This window comes from Suncus etruscus, chromosome 13 (assembly GCF_024139225.1).
Source record: "Suncus etruscus isolate mSunEtr1 chromosome 13, mSunEtr1.pri.cur, whole genome shotgun sequence".
Taxonomy (NCBI): Eukaryota; Metazoa; Chordata; class Mammalia; order Eulipotyphla; family Soricidae; genus Suncus; species Suncus etruscus.
In genome coordinates, this window is record NC_064860.1 from 5,255,905 (window position 1) to 5,271,927 (window position 16,023).

At 37.4% G+C, this 16,023-nt stretch overlaps 1 protein-coding gene across 1 annotated transcript in view; it reads left to right on the plus strand.

Moving 5' to 3' along the window:
* SCIN (scinderin) overlaps positions 1-16,023 on the plus strand; it is an 86,070-nt gene that overhangs the window by 281 nt on the left and 69,766 nt on the right. Inside the window, exons 2-3 of the mRNA XM_049785276.1 lie at positions 4,731-4,885; positions 9,344-9,505. Of these exons, the coding sequence (XP_049641233.1) occupies positions 4,731-4,885; positions 9,344-9,505 (317 nt within the window). The remainder of the gene's footprint in view (positions 1-4,730; positions 4,886-9,343; positions 9,506-16,023) is intronic.

A 16,023-nucleotide genomic window follows, 5' to 3' on the forward strand; every position in this document is an offset into this window, starting at 1 on the left:
GGCAGAGGCGCGCGCCCTAAGGATGTGCGCCCAAGTGGTCGGGATCTGTCCGGCCACCTTCTCCCAGCTAGACTTGGCTTTTTTGCAAACGTGAATTTCGTGCAAAAGCTTAGGAACTGTGGCTCGGACTTAGTCGCACCCGAGCACCCCAGATGCGGTGCCTGCAAAGCATCTCCACTTTGCACCCCAAAACCTGTCTCCAAATCCAGGCTCTTCTGCACGCTTCCCACCTCGCCTTGGCCAAGTCCTGCGCTCACCTTCAGACAAGTTCCGTCCTGCTCTGCCTGGCAGTGGCGAGAAGTATTTGCAGTCAGGAAATAGCTTCAAAGAATTGTGCTTGCTTGCTTATTTATTTATTTATTTATCTATTTATTTATGTTCCCTGGAGCCCAGCTTGTGCTTCTACCTCAATCTCTTCCTTTTATCACTGCTGAGTGGGTTGTACACAGAATTTCACCCTGTGCCTAGTTGATTTAACGCACAGAAACTTCCACCTACTGAGATGTTGGTGATTTTGGAAGAAGCAAGGAGGAGGAGGGGTGCAAATAGCATCAGTTTACAGAACTGGGTTTCTGTGCGTTTATTTAGACGACGTGCTAAAAGAGGAGAAACAGTATTTTTAAATGGTATGATTCTTTTTCTTGAATGGAACAAGGCACAGCGTGGGCAGGACATCACCTTAGCCCTTGTAGTTAGTGTTTCTCTGGAGCTGCGCTCACGCCAGGTTCTCAGACACTGGGTCTTGTGTCCAGGACTTTTCCACCTTCTACTTTTACTCGTAAACATCCTGACTGTCCAGCAGCTTGCTGGCAAATCCCGTGGCTGCGGGCACACCCCGTCCTACAAAATGCCCATTATTTGAGCCAAATTGGCTTCTTCTAAAATTAGCTTTGCCTCCCGAAAGTTGACTTGCATTATTTTTAGTCTCATTTCTGAATTTATGGGGAAATGAAAAAATAAACACAGACATATACATATTTGAGTTTCCGAAATATTTCTGTTTTTAATATTTGAAGGTATTAAGGAGCAAAATAAGAAGCAGAAAAGAGAAGTTATACTTCGGATGTGCACCACTTAAAACTAATATTTCCAACAAGTGAGATTTAGAGCGATATATAAATATATAGGACAGTTTAATGCTTGCTAGCATTTAGGATTAAAGTTTTGTATTTGCTAAAGGAGTCTGAAATTGGGTCTTAACCATGTTTTGGTTTCCCACTGTAATGCCATTGGTTATGTTTAAAAGGACAGCGCTCTCTTTATTTCTGTTCCAGACAACACTGCACCCTTCATTTCTAGCCTCTACTCATGAATGAATATTGCCAGATGGAAGAGGAATGGTAATGGTTATAGTAAAAAAAAAAAAAAAATAGTAGTAGTAATAAGCCTTGGTCTTTCTATCCAGAACATGGCTCAGGAAGGAGGACTGTCTAACATAGCACACACCTTTTCCACTCTGGTGAATTAGAATATGAAATAAACTCTTCAAGCCTGTGTACCCTATCTTGCTTGATAATCTTTGCTGACTTATTTGCATTCTGGAGAAGCCTGTGTTCTCTCTTGAACATATATTCCTCTTTATCTCCTCTCACAACTTTCTAAGCAAGTTTGTTTAATTGAAAACTGCCTTGCTTCACTTACAAAAAGTGAAAGAAAAACTTGCATTTTGTTTTAGACAAAAGTTAAATTGCACTTGGTCAGACATTGGCAAGAGAGCTTTAAACATAGTTCATTAATTTTATTTATTTTTTTCTTCTCCACTTAGGTTCCTTAACCCCTGTTTTGCAGGTCTTGCAGATTCACTTGAATTAATTGTTCATCTAGGTGCTTACTGGGTTCAAAAGAAGCAGGAACATTTTTAGGCATAAGTAGTTTATGAAATAAAAGCTCTGCTAGAACTGAACTTCATAGTGTTTTTATAGCAAGTTCCTTTTTTTAGTACTTAAGCAAAATATCCCAGACTATTTAGGGTATTTTTGCATATGAATAGTTCATTAACCATTAAACATTTACCATTTTAAAAGTGCAAGAAGATAAAAATTGAGGTGTGGAAAAGTGGGTGAAGTGGTAAAGTGATACACTCTGGGTTCTATCCCTGCCTTCCTATTCCAGCACTGACAGAAGTAACCCACATCAATTGAAGCAGTAGAAATCTAGACGATGATAGAACCCGAGTAAAATGTGATACTGTGATAAACACTGTAAATGAGACTCAAAGTGTTGGGATTGTAAGGAAACTGTGAAAAGTTGTCTCTGGTAACATGCATGGCTTGCAGCCCTGCTAGGAATGACCCCTGAACATTGAGCTGCCCTTGCCCCGTAGGCACTATTAGGTGTGGACCAAAGCTTCTCCACCCCAATAATAAGGAAACAAATGCAGGGAGGCCAAATTGGACAAGGAAATAGAGACAATGAGAGAATAGAGTGGTCAGGTGAAAATTATGCGACTCAGTGAAAAATTGAGATGGAATTGTTCGATTGTACTTCTTGCTTCAGTTTTGTTTTCACACAAGTCTTGCTTCCTTTAAAATATTCTGTTCTCATCCCTAAAAGCAGATGAATATATGGGGATTCAGTTGATAGACAGATTGACAAAACGTTTCAAGGGGGAAAGAGCTTTCAGTTAAGAGGAAAACACAGCTAGATCAATAGAATTTAGTGGAAAGAAGGATGAAAGGGTACTAAATTAAAATTGAGATAGAAAAGGAGCACAGCATAGGCTATAAGAAATAGACCCCATAAGAGGGAAAAAGGAGTACCCAGGAATGAGTGGGAGCACTAAAGGGGAGCAGGAAGAGAGACATCTTGTCTTTTGAGATCTTGCCCTCCTCTTTATACTGTCTCCTTGTCCTATCTCAGACTACATCCCTATTTAATGGGGGTTGCTCCCTGGTTTGCTCTCACCCCTATTTGTGCAGGCTTTGGCTTGACAGCTGCTCCAATCAGTAGGGAATAACTACATCCTACTCATAGGGTATGATTGGTCATTTAATTGAGGGTCTCAGTTAGGGTATTTGTTTTGTTCATGGTCAACCCCATCACCCCTTTTCAGCACCGCTCGATCCCACCAACACAGACTGGAGCAACCTCCTTACCTAGCATTGTTGGGTCACCCCAAAACCCATTCCCAAATCAATGAAATTTGGGGTTATTTGGGTAAACAATTATAGAACTGTAGATTCTCAAATTTGAGTTCAGTTTTTTTATATAAAGAAATGTAGCATAATCAGTTGTTTTACAGTTGCTAATAAAGAGTATGAATATCTTTATGAAAACATTATTGTTGGAGATGAGAAATGATAGTATAGAAGGTAAGATAATTGCCTGAGGTTAATCACCAGCATTGCATATAATTACAGAATCTGGCCAAGAGTGATCCCTGAGTACAGAGACAAGAGTAAGTCCTGAACCCCTCTGAGTGTGGCCCCCCAAACAAAAGACATTATTTTATAGTGTCTCATATATGGACTTTAGAGACACAAGAACCTGCTTCTGGATTTTCATTTCTCCAAGTTTCATTGCATGTTCTCAATGAAACTTTTTTCACCTCTCTAAGCATCTACTTCCTGAGTGCATTGTCGAAAAGTTTCTGCTTTTTTTTGGATCTATGGAAGATTAAGGTTATCTATAAAAAATACTATTGGGTTGTACAAAACAAGATTGTCGTTACTACTTCTAAAGTCACTTAAATTTTTCAAATGTGGTAAAAAGTCTTGAATTTTTCTTTATAAAATATGAGTTACTATCCACACTGGCCTGGTTCTGATGTTCATACTTTCAGAAAATTCTGGTTTCTTAAGAATGAGTGTTTCCACCTCGAATGCATTTGCCTGCGTAGAATATGTGCTTGAATTGTGAAACCAAATGCATGGTATTTGTTAAATCCTGAAAAACAATTACATACGTTTTTTCAACAAATTACATTTTCTTTCCAAATAGCATTCAGTAGATAGTATTGAATTACTCTCCCTTTGCCTGTAGAGAATATTCCTTTTTTGAGAATTCTACTAGTTAAATAGAGGGGGAGGGGACAGTGGGACTCAGTACAGGGATAATGTCAGTCACATTCATTTACCCATGCAAAATTTGCTGTTTCCTAAGGTTATTAAGCTAATGTTTTCTTTTAAAAAATCATACTGATTATCATAAGCATAGAGATTGGTATTAATAACACTAAAATATTTATACACTATTTTGGTAGGCTGATTATATCAAAAGAAGGCTTTTAATATATGGTTTATTCTTGACGTTGTTGATACTATTGTGTTTTCATTCAAAAAATAAAAAACGGGGAGTAGGAGGTCAGGTACTTGGCTTGTATGTAGCCTTGGCTCTAGCCAGCACCTCCTATGGGATCCAGATGGGACTCCAGAGACAAAGCCAGGATTGTGGGTCATTAAGCATTACTGGTATGACTCCAACCTTTCTCCCTCAAGTTTAAATGTGTCCAAATGAGAGGGCTAGGGACATGACTCCAAGTTGTAGAGTGTGTCTTGTATGGTTAGACCCTGCTCCAACACTCGCCCTGCATGGCCTCCAGAGCACTGCCATAAATGAACCTCATCCTGAACCTTTGCTCCATTTGTATCCCCAAAGCAGCTAGATGCCGGGGATTGAACTGAGGGTCACATGCAAGGCAAATGCCAGACCTGCTGTACTATCACTCTGGCCACCCTCCAAAATTTGTTGTTAATAGCAGACATTCTGCTCTGATCCCTTTTCTGTTTTAGGAAAGGAATGTACACAGGATGAAAGTACAGCGGCTGCAATCTTTACTGTCCAGATGGATGATTATTTGGGTGGAAAACCAGTGCAGCATAGAGAGCTTCAAGGCTATGAGTCGACTGATTTTGTTGGCTATTTCAAAGGAGGTCTGAAGTATAAGGTAAGCAACTCTCTTTGATTCGATTAGGAAATAATTTCACTCCTTTATCTATCACACTTTATATTTTATCCAATAAAAGTTCACCGAAGGCAGATTATAGTTTCCATTTTAATTTTTTTTTTTTGGTTTGGGGGCCACATCCGCTGGCCCTCAGGGGTTACTTCTGGCTCTCTGCTCAGAAATTGCTCCTGGCAGGCACAGGGAATCATATGGGATTCCAGGATTCAAACCAATGCCTGTCCTGGGTTGGCCTCTTGCAAAGAAAACACCCTATCGCTGTGCTATCTCTCCAGCCCTTTTTCCATTTTAATTTATTTTGTTTCAAGATTATTAATATCTTCTATATAAACTATATTACCACTATCTACTATAAAGATAATATCTATGACAATATGACATAAAATTAAAAATATTTTGATTTTATTTCATTTAAAAGGTCCACTAGTAAAATGTTAAGAGCCCTCAAATAATTTTATATCCCTATAATAGTTTATGAAGTTATTTAAACAATGAAATATTTGCAAATGAGATATGGTCAGTTTTCCTTTGCTCTTAGCAAGAATTTTTAAATTTGTTGTAAATACCTTAATACCAGGGAATCTCCGTTGTTCTAGAATCACTGATATAAAACTTGCTACAGCTACAACTTTACTTAATATAGTTTGTTAGATTTATTCTTTTCAAAGTAGTTTATTTTAGTCTTAGAAAACAGTTTAGTCAAACATATATGTGACTTAGCTTCACACATTCAAATATAAACATTCATACATTCACACATATGTATACCCAGTCTGCATATTAACCTAAAAAGTAATCCATACATGACTTGACTTCTGAAACTTAAGAAAAAAAGTTAAACATTTCTACTGATTTTAGGCAACTTTCAGACAATCTCTATATTTATTTGTACTCTTCAATAACCTTATTAATGGACCATCCCCAAGACCCTCTCCTCAGAAATGTTCAGTGTATATAGAATGCCCTCCTGAGGCAAAAAGGCAATCCTTTCCAAAATCAAAAGTGCTCCAAGAGTTGCTCAGAGATAACATCATACACCCTTCTTTTTCATGCCCACAGTAAAAAACCTGAAGCCTGAGCTAATCTAAAATTTCAAATATTTCATAAATGTGAATATTTTGAATATTTGGCAATGCCACTAATTTAATATTTTCTGATATAATTGTGATCAGGATTAAATAATAATGTTTATGTTTCTTGAATCATCATTTCCGGCTCAGTATGAAGCAGTTAAAAATTACTCCCTCTTATTTCTTAATTTCCTTTCAAAATGTCACAGCTTATGTGAAAGGATACTGAAATTTACTTTACGTCATGACCACACACATTTTAATAAGATGTATTTTACAGTTACTAAAAACAAGTACTGAGGGCCAGAGCAATAGGATAGCAAAGAGGGCATTTGCCTTAACATGACTGATTTGTGTACATTTCCTGACATCCTATATAGTCCCATGAGCCTGCCAGAAGTAGTTAATGATTACAGAACCAGTAAGTTCTGTGTAAGAACTGAGTAAGTTCTGAATGCTGACCAGTGTGGCTCCAAAACAATCAAATAAACAAACAAAAAAAAAAAAACAAGTTTTGAACCTTTATCCTGGTTAAACAGTTATTTCTGCCACATATAATGTGGCAGCTTGTAGACAAGTGTATTCTCTGTCTGAACTCCTTCTTCTCCGATATACATTGCATGTAAAACAATTTCCTTATACAGCTGTTCTAAGTGTTAATTTTTTAACTAAATGCCAAATGCTTATTCAATGTATGCTTAGTCAGTCAGGTTTTCTATTGTCTTAATTCTGATGACTAGTGTAGTGTGGCCCCATCCCCCCATTTTCCCTGTGCAACTTGATCTTACCTGCAAGACCCCTCACATTCTTGGGAGGGGTCTTGGGAAGGTTAGATAAGGCCTTTGACCAGAGGGATTAGGGGGGTGGCCAGCAAAAAGTGGTAACAGGAGAAGACATGGCTGGAAAAGGCTAAGACGCAGGGCAAGCTAAGTATAGCATGCATAAATAGTTAAGGTAGACCACACATGTGGTGGATAGGGCATGAATTATGCTGATACTTCCTGAAGCCTGTCTGAGTGAGTCTGATTCCCGCCCGTCTCATGAACCTTCAGGCCCGCTGGTTGAAGGAGGTTGTAGAGCCACGTGGCCTAGCATGGCAAAGAAAGGTCCCATCTCCATCCACCAACATCCAAGCCCATCATAAGGGCTTAACGCAACAGTGTAGGATTTCTGAAATCAAACTTCTGAATACATATCTGAAAGTGAACTAAAAAAAAGTAATTTCCCAAGGACTGGGAAGAAGCTCAAGTGTTAAAAGCTGAAGATTTGAATTTGGGCCCTGATACTATATTTCCCTCATATCTCTATCTCTGTGCATTTTTCTGGTGGCTCCCAAGCACTGTTGGGTGACTCTGTTGGTCTCAGATCCATCATGCTCACATGGCGTGATGGTTAAGAAGTCTGAGCATTTTCTAGAGTGACTCATAGCTCCCTTCTCCACTGTGGGCATTATTTTTTAACCTCTATTAAAAAATGAGTTTCCTTGGAAGAGGGCTAGAGAAATAGTACGGATGGTAAGTTCTTGCCTTGCACATGGCTGACTCATGTTTGACCTCTGCACCCTATATTGTGTATAAAGCCCCTCCAGGAGTGATCCCTGAACACGGAGCCAAGAGTAAGTCCTTAATTAACTATGGCACCAAGACAAAATAAATAAATGAAAAGGTTTCTTTTTAAGTGTTAAGTGCTAAATATCAACATTAAAACAACCATAGATAAGTCTCTTTTTTTTAAAGAAAGATAATATTTTCAGATAAAGTCAAATTTATCACAAAAACTATCATTCTAATGATCTATCATCAGTAACATGGAGCAGATGACAGTGTTCAGTTCAACAGTATTTTAGAGGAAATTTGGACACAGATAAATTACCACCCAGAGTAGCAAAGCTAGACTGCTATATGTTATGTCTGTTTACTCTAGGAAAGTACTAACCTTTACACCTTTAGCATCTCATTTTATTCAAACAACAGCCTGCAGTGCCATTGATATTATTATTATTACCCTATGAAGATAAGATAAGGTGTAATGGCTGATATCTCCCTCCAAGACCATCTGACATATCTACACTTGCAATACCAATAAAAGGGCACCTACTGGTGTCCGGATTGCGTTTTTTGCTACTCTGTGAAAGGGGATAGGATCTCCATTTGGGATAGGATCTCCATTTTGAATAGTAAAACTGGGCAGAGACCATCACTATTCAGCCATCAATAATTGTTTTTAACTTCTCTGCATCCTACTAATTCAGCTCTTTCTATGTCATTTCATTGAGTTGAGATTCCCCCCCCCCCCCCGCCTCTGGGAGGTGTTTTAGAGGCATTATAGGAGTTATGGAGGACTATCATTTGCCACAACTTCCTTTTATCAAATATTTAAATAGTCATACCTTATCTCAGCTCAAGATCCAACCCTCAGTATAATTGTTAATAGTAACCACCAGACATCTGTTAGCCCAGCAAACTATATTTATGATGTAACTCATTTAAAGGACCACTCTTCCTTTTTATTCTGCTAAGGCTGAGTTTAATTTAGATAATATTCCTGGAAGAAGTATTAACTCTTTGACATTGATTTTAAAAGATATAGTCTTCATTTTTGTTCATTATTTGTTAGCACAAAATTAATTTTTAATATGAAGTGAGCAGACTCTGTGTGAGAACATTTGTGTATATGTGTGCCTAAGCACTGCCAATATGGCCCCTGGTATCTCTAGCAGTGGTCCTCAAACTATGGCCCGTGGGCCACATATTGTATTTGTATCTGTTTTGTTTCTTCATTGCAAAATAAGATATATGCAGTGTGCATAAGAATTCGTTTGTAAGTTTTGTTTTTACTAGAGTCAGACCCTCCAATGGTCTGAGAGACAATGAACTGGCCACCTGTTTAAAAAGTTTGAGGACCCCTGCTCTAGAGCATGAGTGGCCCATATCTGACCATCACACAATTCCCCATATTTTTCTAATACTTTCATAGTGGAATTTGGGAGGTACCTACTCTCCGGTGATTCTCCTCTGTGCCTTTTATCATCTGTCTCTTCTAAAAGTCCGTCTTCTCTACAAAATCCATCTGCCTTTTTACGCAATGGTTTGGGAGTCATCAGTCATCAAAGAACAAGAGTTTCAACATCTTATATTTTTTTATTTGTGGAGCAGATTTTATATGGGTGTGAGCTCTCAGTGAATATTTGCAATGTTTACTTAAATGCTAGAAGGAGAAAGAGCCTAAAATCAAACCAAAATAAGCCCTGTTGAATTCTCTTCTGCAGATTTTACTCACATATACCTAAAGGCCTTTTTCATCTTATTGTTTGCTTGGTTGACTGAGAAACTCCCCCATTTTATCCCATTTTGTTTTCCTCTCTGATCAGGCTGGAGGTGTAGCATCAGGATTCAATCATGTTCTCACAAATGACCTGACTGCTGAGAGGCTTCTGCATGTGAAGGGGCGAAGAGTGGTCAGGGCTATGGAAGTTCCCCTGAACTGGAAGAGTTTCAACAAAGGAGACTGCTTCATCGTTGACCTTGGCACCGTAAGTCTTACATATACATGTGGGTGAGAGGGAAAAAGACATTGTCTTCAGGTCAGACTAGATGTATGGTCACAGAAGTTTGGTTTTGGAGTGTGTGTGTGTGTGTGTGTGTGTGTGTGTGTGTGTGTGTGTGTGTGAGAGAGAGAGATATGTGTGATTAAATTAATTACATTATATAAACACCGTGGTAATGAATTTGTTCATGATTGAATTTAATTTCTACAATGTTCTACACCATTCATTAGTGCACATTTCCTGCCACCAATGTCCCTGGTTTTTCCCCACCCCAGCTACCTCTCAGAATTTTACTTTCTCTCCCCACCGCTCTCCCCCTCTCTCCCTCACACTCCTTTAGGCACTATGGTTTGCACTAGTGTTAATGAAGAGGTACCATGCATATAATTTTATCTCCTTTCAGCACCCAGCTCTTGTCCAGAGTGATTATTTCCAATTCTCATTGTCACAGTGATCCCTTCTCTTCCTTAACTACACTCCCCCACCCCCAGCAATTTGTGGAAAGCTTCCTACCACGGACTGGCCTTCCTGGCCTTCATCTCTATTGTCTCTGGATATTATTGACTTAAATTTTTCTTCTTATATCTCACAAATGAGTGAGATCATTCTATGTCTATCTCTATCTATGACTCATTTCACTCAATACTCTCTATGTCCATCCATGTATAAGCAAATTTCATGACTTCACTTGTCCTAATCACTGCACAGTATTCATTGGTGTAGTTTCTTTAGCCACTCATATAGTCTTGGGCACTTGGGTTGTTTCTAGATTGTGGCAATTGTAAATAGTGCTGCAATTAACATTACTTTTTGATACACCAGAAATATGTTCTGTGTGACAATCAGCCACATTGTTTGAATGACTTGAAAGTCCTTCATTGAACAAATGGAACTTTAAAGTTTCTGTTTTCTTGGAAGGTCTTAGAATGGAGAAGTGATTTAGTTCTTATCATAAGAAAGAAATTGAATTGTTGTTGATAGTTCCTCCTCTGGTGAATAGAACTTCCCCTAATTATTTTTGTCCCAAATTTTGGTGTGGAAAATTGTTTGTGAAAGCACTTGACTCTCAGAAAGTAAGACTTCTGAAACTTAAAAAAAAAGAGTTTGGAGGCAAAACTTTTATACATATATGCACAATGAATGACGTATTTTATACCTTTAAGTTATTTTGGGGGGTTAATAGAAGAAAAGGCACGGGTACTAATTTAAAGTATCTCCTTAATAGAATAAACATCATCTGTCAATTTTTTCCTAGGAAAAGTAACCAGTTTAATATTGTGATATGCATTAAACATTATCATAAAAAAACCTCATTTTTATTATAAGGTCTTGTGAAAGACTCCAAAATGTTAAATTTAAGTTATATCATTATAATTTCACATTATAACTTCTATTAAAAAAAACAGAAATAAAACTTTAAAACTTATGTATAAGCAAAGAAAGCAAGAAAACATGAAGCTATTTTTCTTGTTCGTTTTGTTTTGTTTCTGGGCCATATCTGGAGATGCTCAGGGCTTACTCCTGGCTCTGCACTCAGGGAACATTCCTAGTGGTGCTCAAGGGATCAAACCCAGGTAGGCCACAGGCAAGGCAATCGGCCTCCCTACTGTGCTATCTCATTTATGATGACCTTTTCCTCCTGGCAATCATTCTCTTCACACCTCTTAAGTATACACATTTCTAATAGTCATTCTCAATCATTCTGGGTCAGACATTATAGAGAGGCTTAGTTTGTCATGTATTGCATCCGTTTATAGGAGGCTAATATTGGCTATGGAATTTGCTTCAAGTTACAAATTTGAAGCAAATTGTGATATGTGTGACTTTCACCTACACTCTTCGTATTACTGCCTCTCCTTGATCAGTATTTTGTGGAAAAAAAATCCTCTGACACAAGACATCTTGGATAGAGGAGATATATTCTTCTATGAATAGAGGAAAAGAATTAAAAAAAAATGAAGCTATAAAGTCAAAGTCCTCTTTAAGCAATATTTATTGATGATAGGACAGAATTTAATAGGACTAAAACCAAGCTGTAAACTTCATTCCCTTCTGAAGTTAAGTTTTATGGTTGCTAGTATGTAATCTAATGACCGTGTGTGTTCAATTTAGAGCCTGATATTAATGGCCAAATTACAGTCGTCAGTGCCCCACTTAGAAACCAATTCCCAAAATGACTAGGCTTATCATGAATTTTCTAGGAAGGCTTTTTTTAACTTCAAATACAACCCCATTTCTCAGACCAGGCCTGAACACTCATATCTAGGCCATAAGCATAAACAACATAGATTATGATCTATATTTATATTTTTTAACCTTTAAACTACTGGCTTGTTGCCAAAAGTTTCTAAGGATGATAAGAACTTTTCCTGGGTTACCCTGAGTACTTTATTTTTGGGTGTGCCAGAGTCAATAAGAAAGGGCACGGAAAATGTTTTTCTGCCATATTTTACTAAATTAAAATCATTACTATTTATTATTAAATTCATTACTCTATTGTCTGAATGAGGAGGTACAAAAGAAGATAGCACTCTTTCTTTGGGTTTGTTTTTTTATGTAGATGTGAAGCTAATATTAAAGTTATCACTTATTTAAAACCACTTGTCCAAGACTAATAATATGCATATAATCAAGGTCTCCTATATTTACTATGAGGGAAGTCTGTTTATTTGATAACTTACCACTTTTATGAATATAATAATGCCATGTACTTAAGAAACATTTACTACTGTAGGACTTTAGAATAACAATTATAACCTCTGCATATAATGCAATCCCTTTCATCGAAAGTATATTTAAATTGTTCAATCATTCTGAAGGTTAAGAAAACTATCACCATTTTAAGATATGCTTTAAATAAAACACTGTCTTATTTTCCGAAAATAATACAGAACATGACTAGGTCTTAATAGGTTAGATATTTGAAGTTTGGGAAAAATACTTTGAACCATATATTTTAATGTGGTAAATATACTCATTATTTCCCATGGTTTTAAAAGAATTAATGTTGTAGAATTAAACTCCAAATATATTGCAAGAAAACATCAGAAACGCAAATGGTGAATAACAACAAGAAAAGCCTATGTTCTCGAAGATTGTGGTCTGGGGTTAAAGTCATATGAAAGGTTGTCACTAGTGGAGAATCAAATTTCCTAAGAGGAGAAAAATCTATGTGGTTAGTCACTAATCACAATGCCCTTCGTCTTCTGTTTCCTTGTTTGATCAGTTAGTTGTACAGCTCTGACCTACTCACCTGGCTATTACCTCGTTCTAGTTCAGTTATGCTGCTTTGAAAAAAAAAGTAGTCAACACACTTCCTCATTTCTCAGCCTCTTTTCTAACTTTCACCTTACTATTCCTTTGACATTCTTTCTGTGAATATTCCTGTCTTCTGTTAAATTCAGTGGACTTCTTGATCATTATCTAACTGCTTCCTGTGTTGCTGATTACTTCCTCATTCCTTTGCAATCCTCTCTGGGTCAGCACTCATTCTTTACATGACCTGCTCAGCTTCTCAAGTTGCTTTTGTTTTAAGGATTGTCTCTGCTATTTCTATACACCATCATCTTCTTCTTCTTCTTCTTCTTCTTCTTCTTCTTCTTCTTCTTCTTCTTCTTCTTCTTCTTCTTCTTCTTCTTCTTCTTCTTCTTCTTCTTCTTCTTCTTCTTCTTTTATCACCCTTCTCAATTTAAATTTATTACTGCTTTCTCTTTTTTTTTTTTTACGTTTTTATTTAAACACCTTGATTACAAACATGGCTGAAGTTGGGTTTCAATCACAAAAGGACAATCTTCTTGACCAAATTCTTTTCACAAATCTTTGACTATTGCCCATTTTGACATGTTTATGGTCGGTCTAGTTCTGATTTCAGGCCTAAACTCTAGGTCAATATTTCTAATGTCTGCTAGAAATTTCCATTTCTGTGTATCATAAAGACAAGTGTCAGTTGGTCTAAAAATTAAATTCATCCTCTTCATTCTCTCATTTTAAATGATTTCTTTTTTAAATGTCTTTCACTGTAAAATGGGGCCACTATCATTTGATCCCTGAAGCCCTCAATGTAGGGAAATGCTGTTAGTTTCTTCCAAGTGCTATGCTATTAGCAACTCTGCCTGGATTCTTCTATCTCATAAATAGCTCTTGAATCTTCCCCTTTCTCTTCATTTATCATGATATTGTCTTGGGATCCCATGACTCTTTTTCTCAAGTGTCTCAATTCCTCTTCCATCTGTCACCTTTTCATCAAAAAGTATCCAGGATCATGTCATCCTTAAAAACTCACCTCAAGAGTTTGAGTGATCACACACTAGGCTTTGAATGTAGGAGGCCTACGTTCAATTCCTGGTGTCACAGGGAGCAATTCTTAAATACTTCTGGGTATATTCCTAAAACAAACAAATTCAGCTCAGTTATTGTGTTCTTCACTTCTTCCTCTTCTTCCCCTGTCCCACATCACAGCCCATTAGACAGCGACACAGCTTTATCTTTCCTTTCTCTAGATTCTTTCCTCCCCTATATTTATTTTTTTTATTTTTATTTATATTTATTTTTATTAGAAACCAATATGAATTACAAATTTTTCACAGTTACAGTTACAGTACATAGTGACACTAAATTAGGGCAATTCCCACCACCTGTGTGAACCTCCCTTCACCACTGTTCCCAGCATCTATCCCATACCTTCACCCTTAGCTTTCTGGACTGCTAGTGTAACAAGACCCTTTTGTGTATAGCTTGTTATAGTTTGGGTCTCTTATTCGATTGTCTTTGACTTTGATGTGGTCATTTATGTCTGGCCATTTTTGATTTCTACTCAATGATCCTGAGACCACTTGACCCCTGGGTCCCATCCACTTTTTTTTTTCTCAATTTGTAGGAAGACATAGAAATATGAGTCAGAACAAGATGATTCATGCTCTATGGTTTTGTAAAAAAAAAAAAAAAAAGGTGGGATCCCCTATCTAGAAGCTATAAATATAAATTAAATTAAAAGGGGGGGAGGTAGATGTGGCAAGTGGTATTTTTGTTGGTGGGTTTTTTGTTGTTGTTGTTGTTGTTGTTGTTTTGCATAAGCACAGTAAACTTTGAGGAAATAAGAAAGGAAATTCTTTTTCCTTTCATTTTCTTCCTTAGAAAAAAAAAATTTCTAAGAGATCCAGGGTTTCCCTTCCCTTGAAGCATACTGTCATGAGATTGACTACAGGCTCCATGCATGTTAGTTGTCAAACCCCAGGGTCTTTCTTTATGGTCCCAGGAAAAGTTCTGCTCCTAGTTGTTGTTAAAGTCAGTCTTCTGTAATTAGAGATCTTGGTTTTTGCACAGATCCTAAGACAAAGTCTTAGATAAAGTCTTTTATTATGGTCCCAGGAGAATTTCTGCTTAGTCATGGTTGTTGTAGACAGTCTTCTGTAATTAGTAATCTTGATTTTATCACATATCCTAGATCTTCTGATTCCATCTAGGTCTTCTGATTTCATCTCACCTTTGGGTGGTGAGGTAAGGCAACCTGCCCTTAGATCAAGTTGTTGCTGCTTCCTTCTCATCAGGGTGTCATATCAACCTACTCTGGTGCAAGTTGGTACCAGAATGGTTAGGGCCTCCCTGGGGAAGGGGGGGGTTATTCCTGGTGCAGGGAACTGTGCCAGTTCTAAGGTTGGGATCCAGAGTTAGAGTTGAATGGTCTGATCACATAAAGTCTAAGTCAAGTTCCCATGACAACTGTTCAGCGTGGAAGGTGCCCTGCATTATAAATTTTATGGGTTCTTATCCCTATTAGATAAGAAATTCTTTCTATACATAAAATTTCTCCATTTTAGTGTGCCTATGCAAAAAGGCACAAACCATATTATATTATTGGTGCATTGGGTAAAAAAACATGTTATACAGTCTTTATGCTCTGGTTTTGATTTGAGGCCCTATTCCAAGCAAAACGTTTCTAGTAAAACTTCTTACTAAGTAGAACCAAAATAAGCAAAATAAATAAATAAATAAAATGGGGGCATAGAGGAGGCTACCTCTACATATGGAAATAAATACTAAGATTTATAACTATTAAGGAAATAAACATACAAAGAAATATACTTATCCCCATTAAGCCTTTTGAGATAGTCTGAGGTGTGGGGAGTAAAATCTAGGGCACATTTTCATTCCACACCTTGGTCTTGTGGAGTCTGAGAAATGCTTTGCAGCAGTCAGGGATCAAGTAGTGTCCTCAAGCTGGGGGTCCCTCTGGAGCTGAATCCGGAAGCAAACAACAGTCCACATTGAGGGGAGGTGAGAGAAAAAAGTCTGCATAGAAGGAATCAGCATCATCAGTGGCTACAGTGAAACTGGAAATTTTTTTGTCCACTATCAGGGATCAAATTAGAGCCTTAAATTTAAGTAAGAGATTCTGTCACTGATCATCTTTCCTGATTGTTCCTGGTCCTTTGATTAGGTTGCTAAGGATCTCTCACACCTCTAAATTTTCTTGTTTATTTTGGAAACAATGGGGGAATGAATAT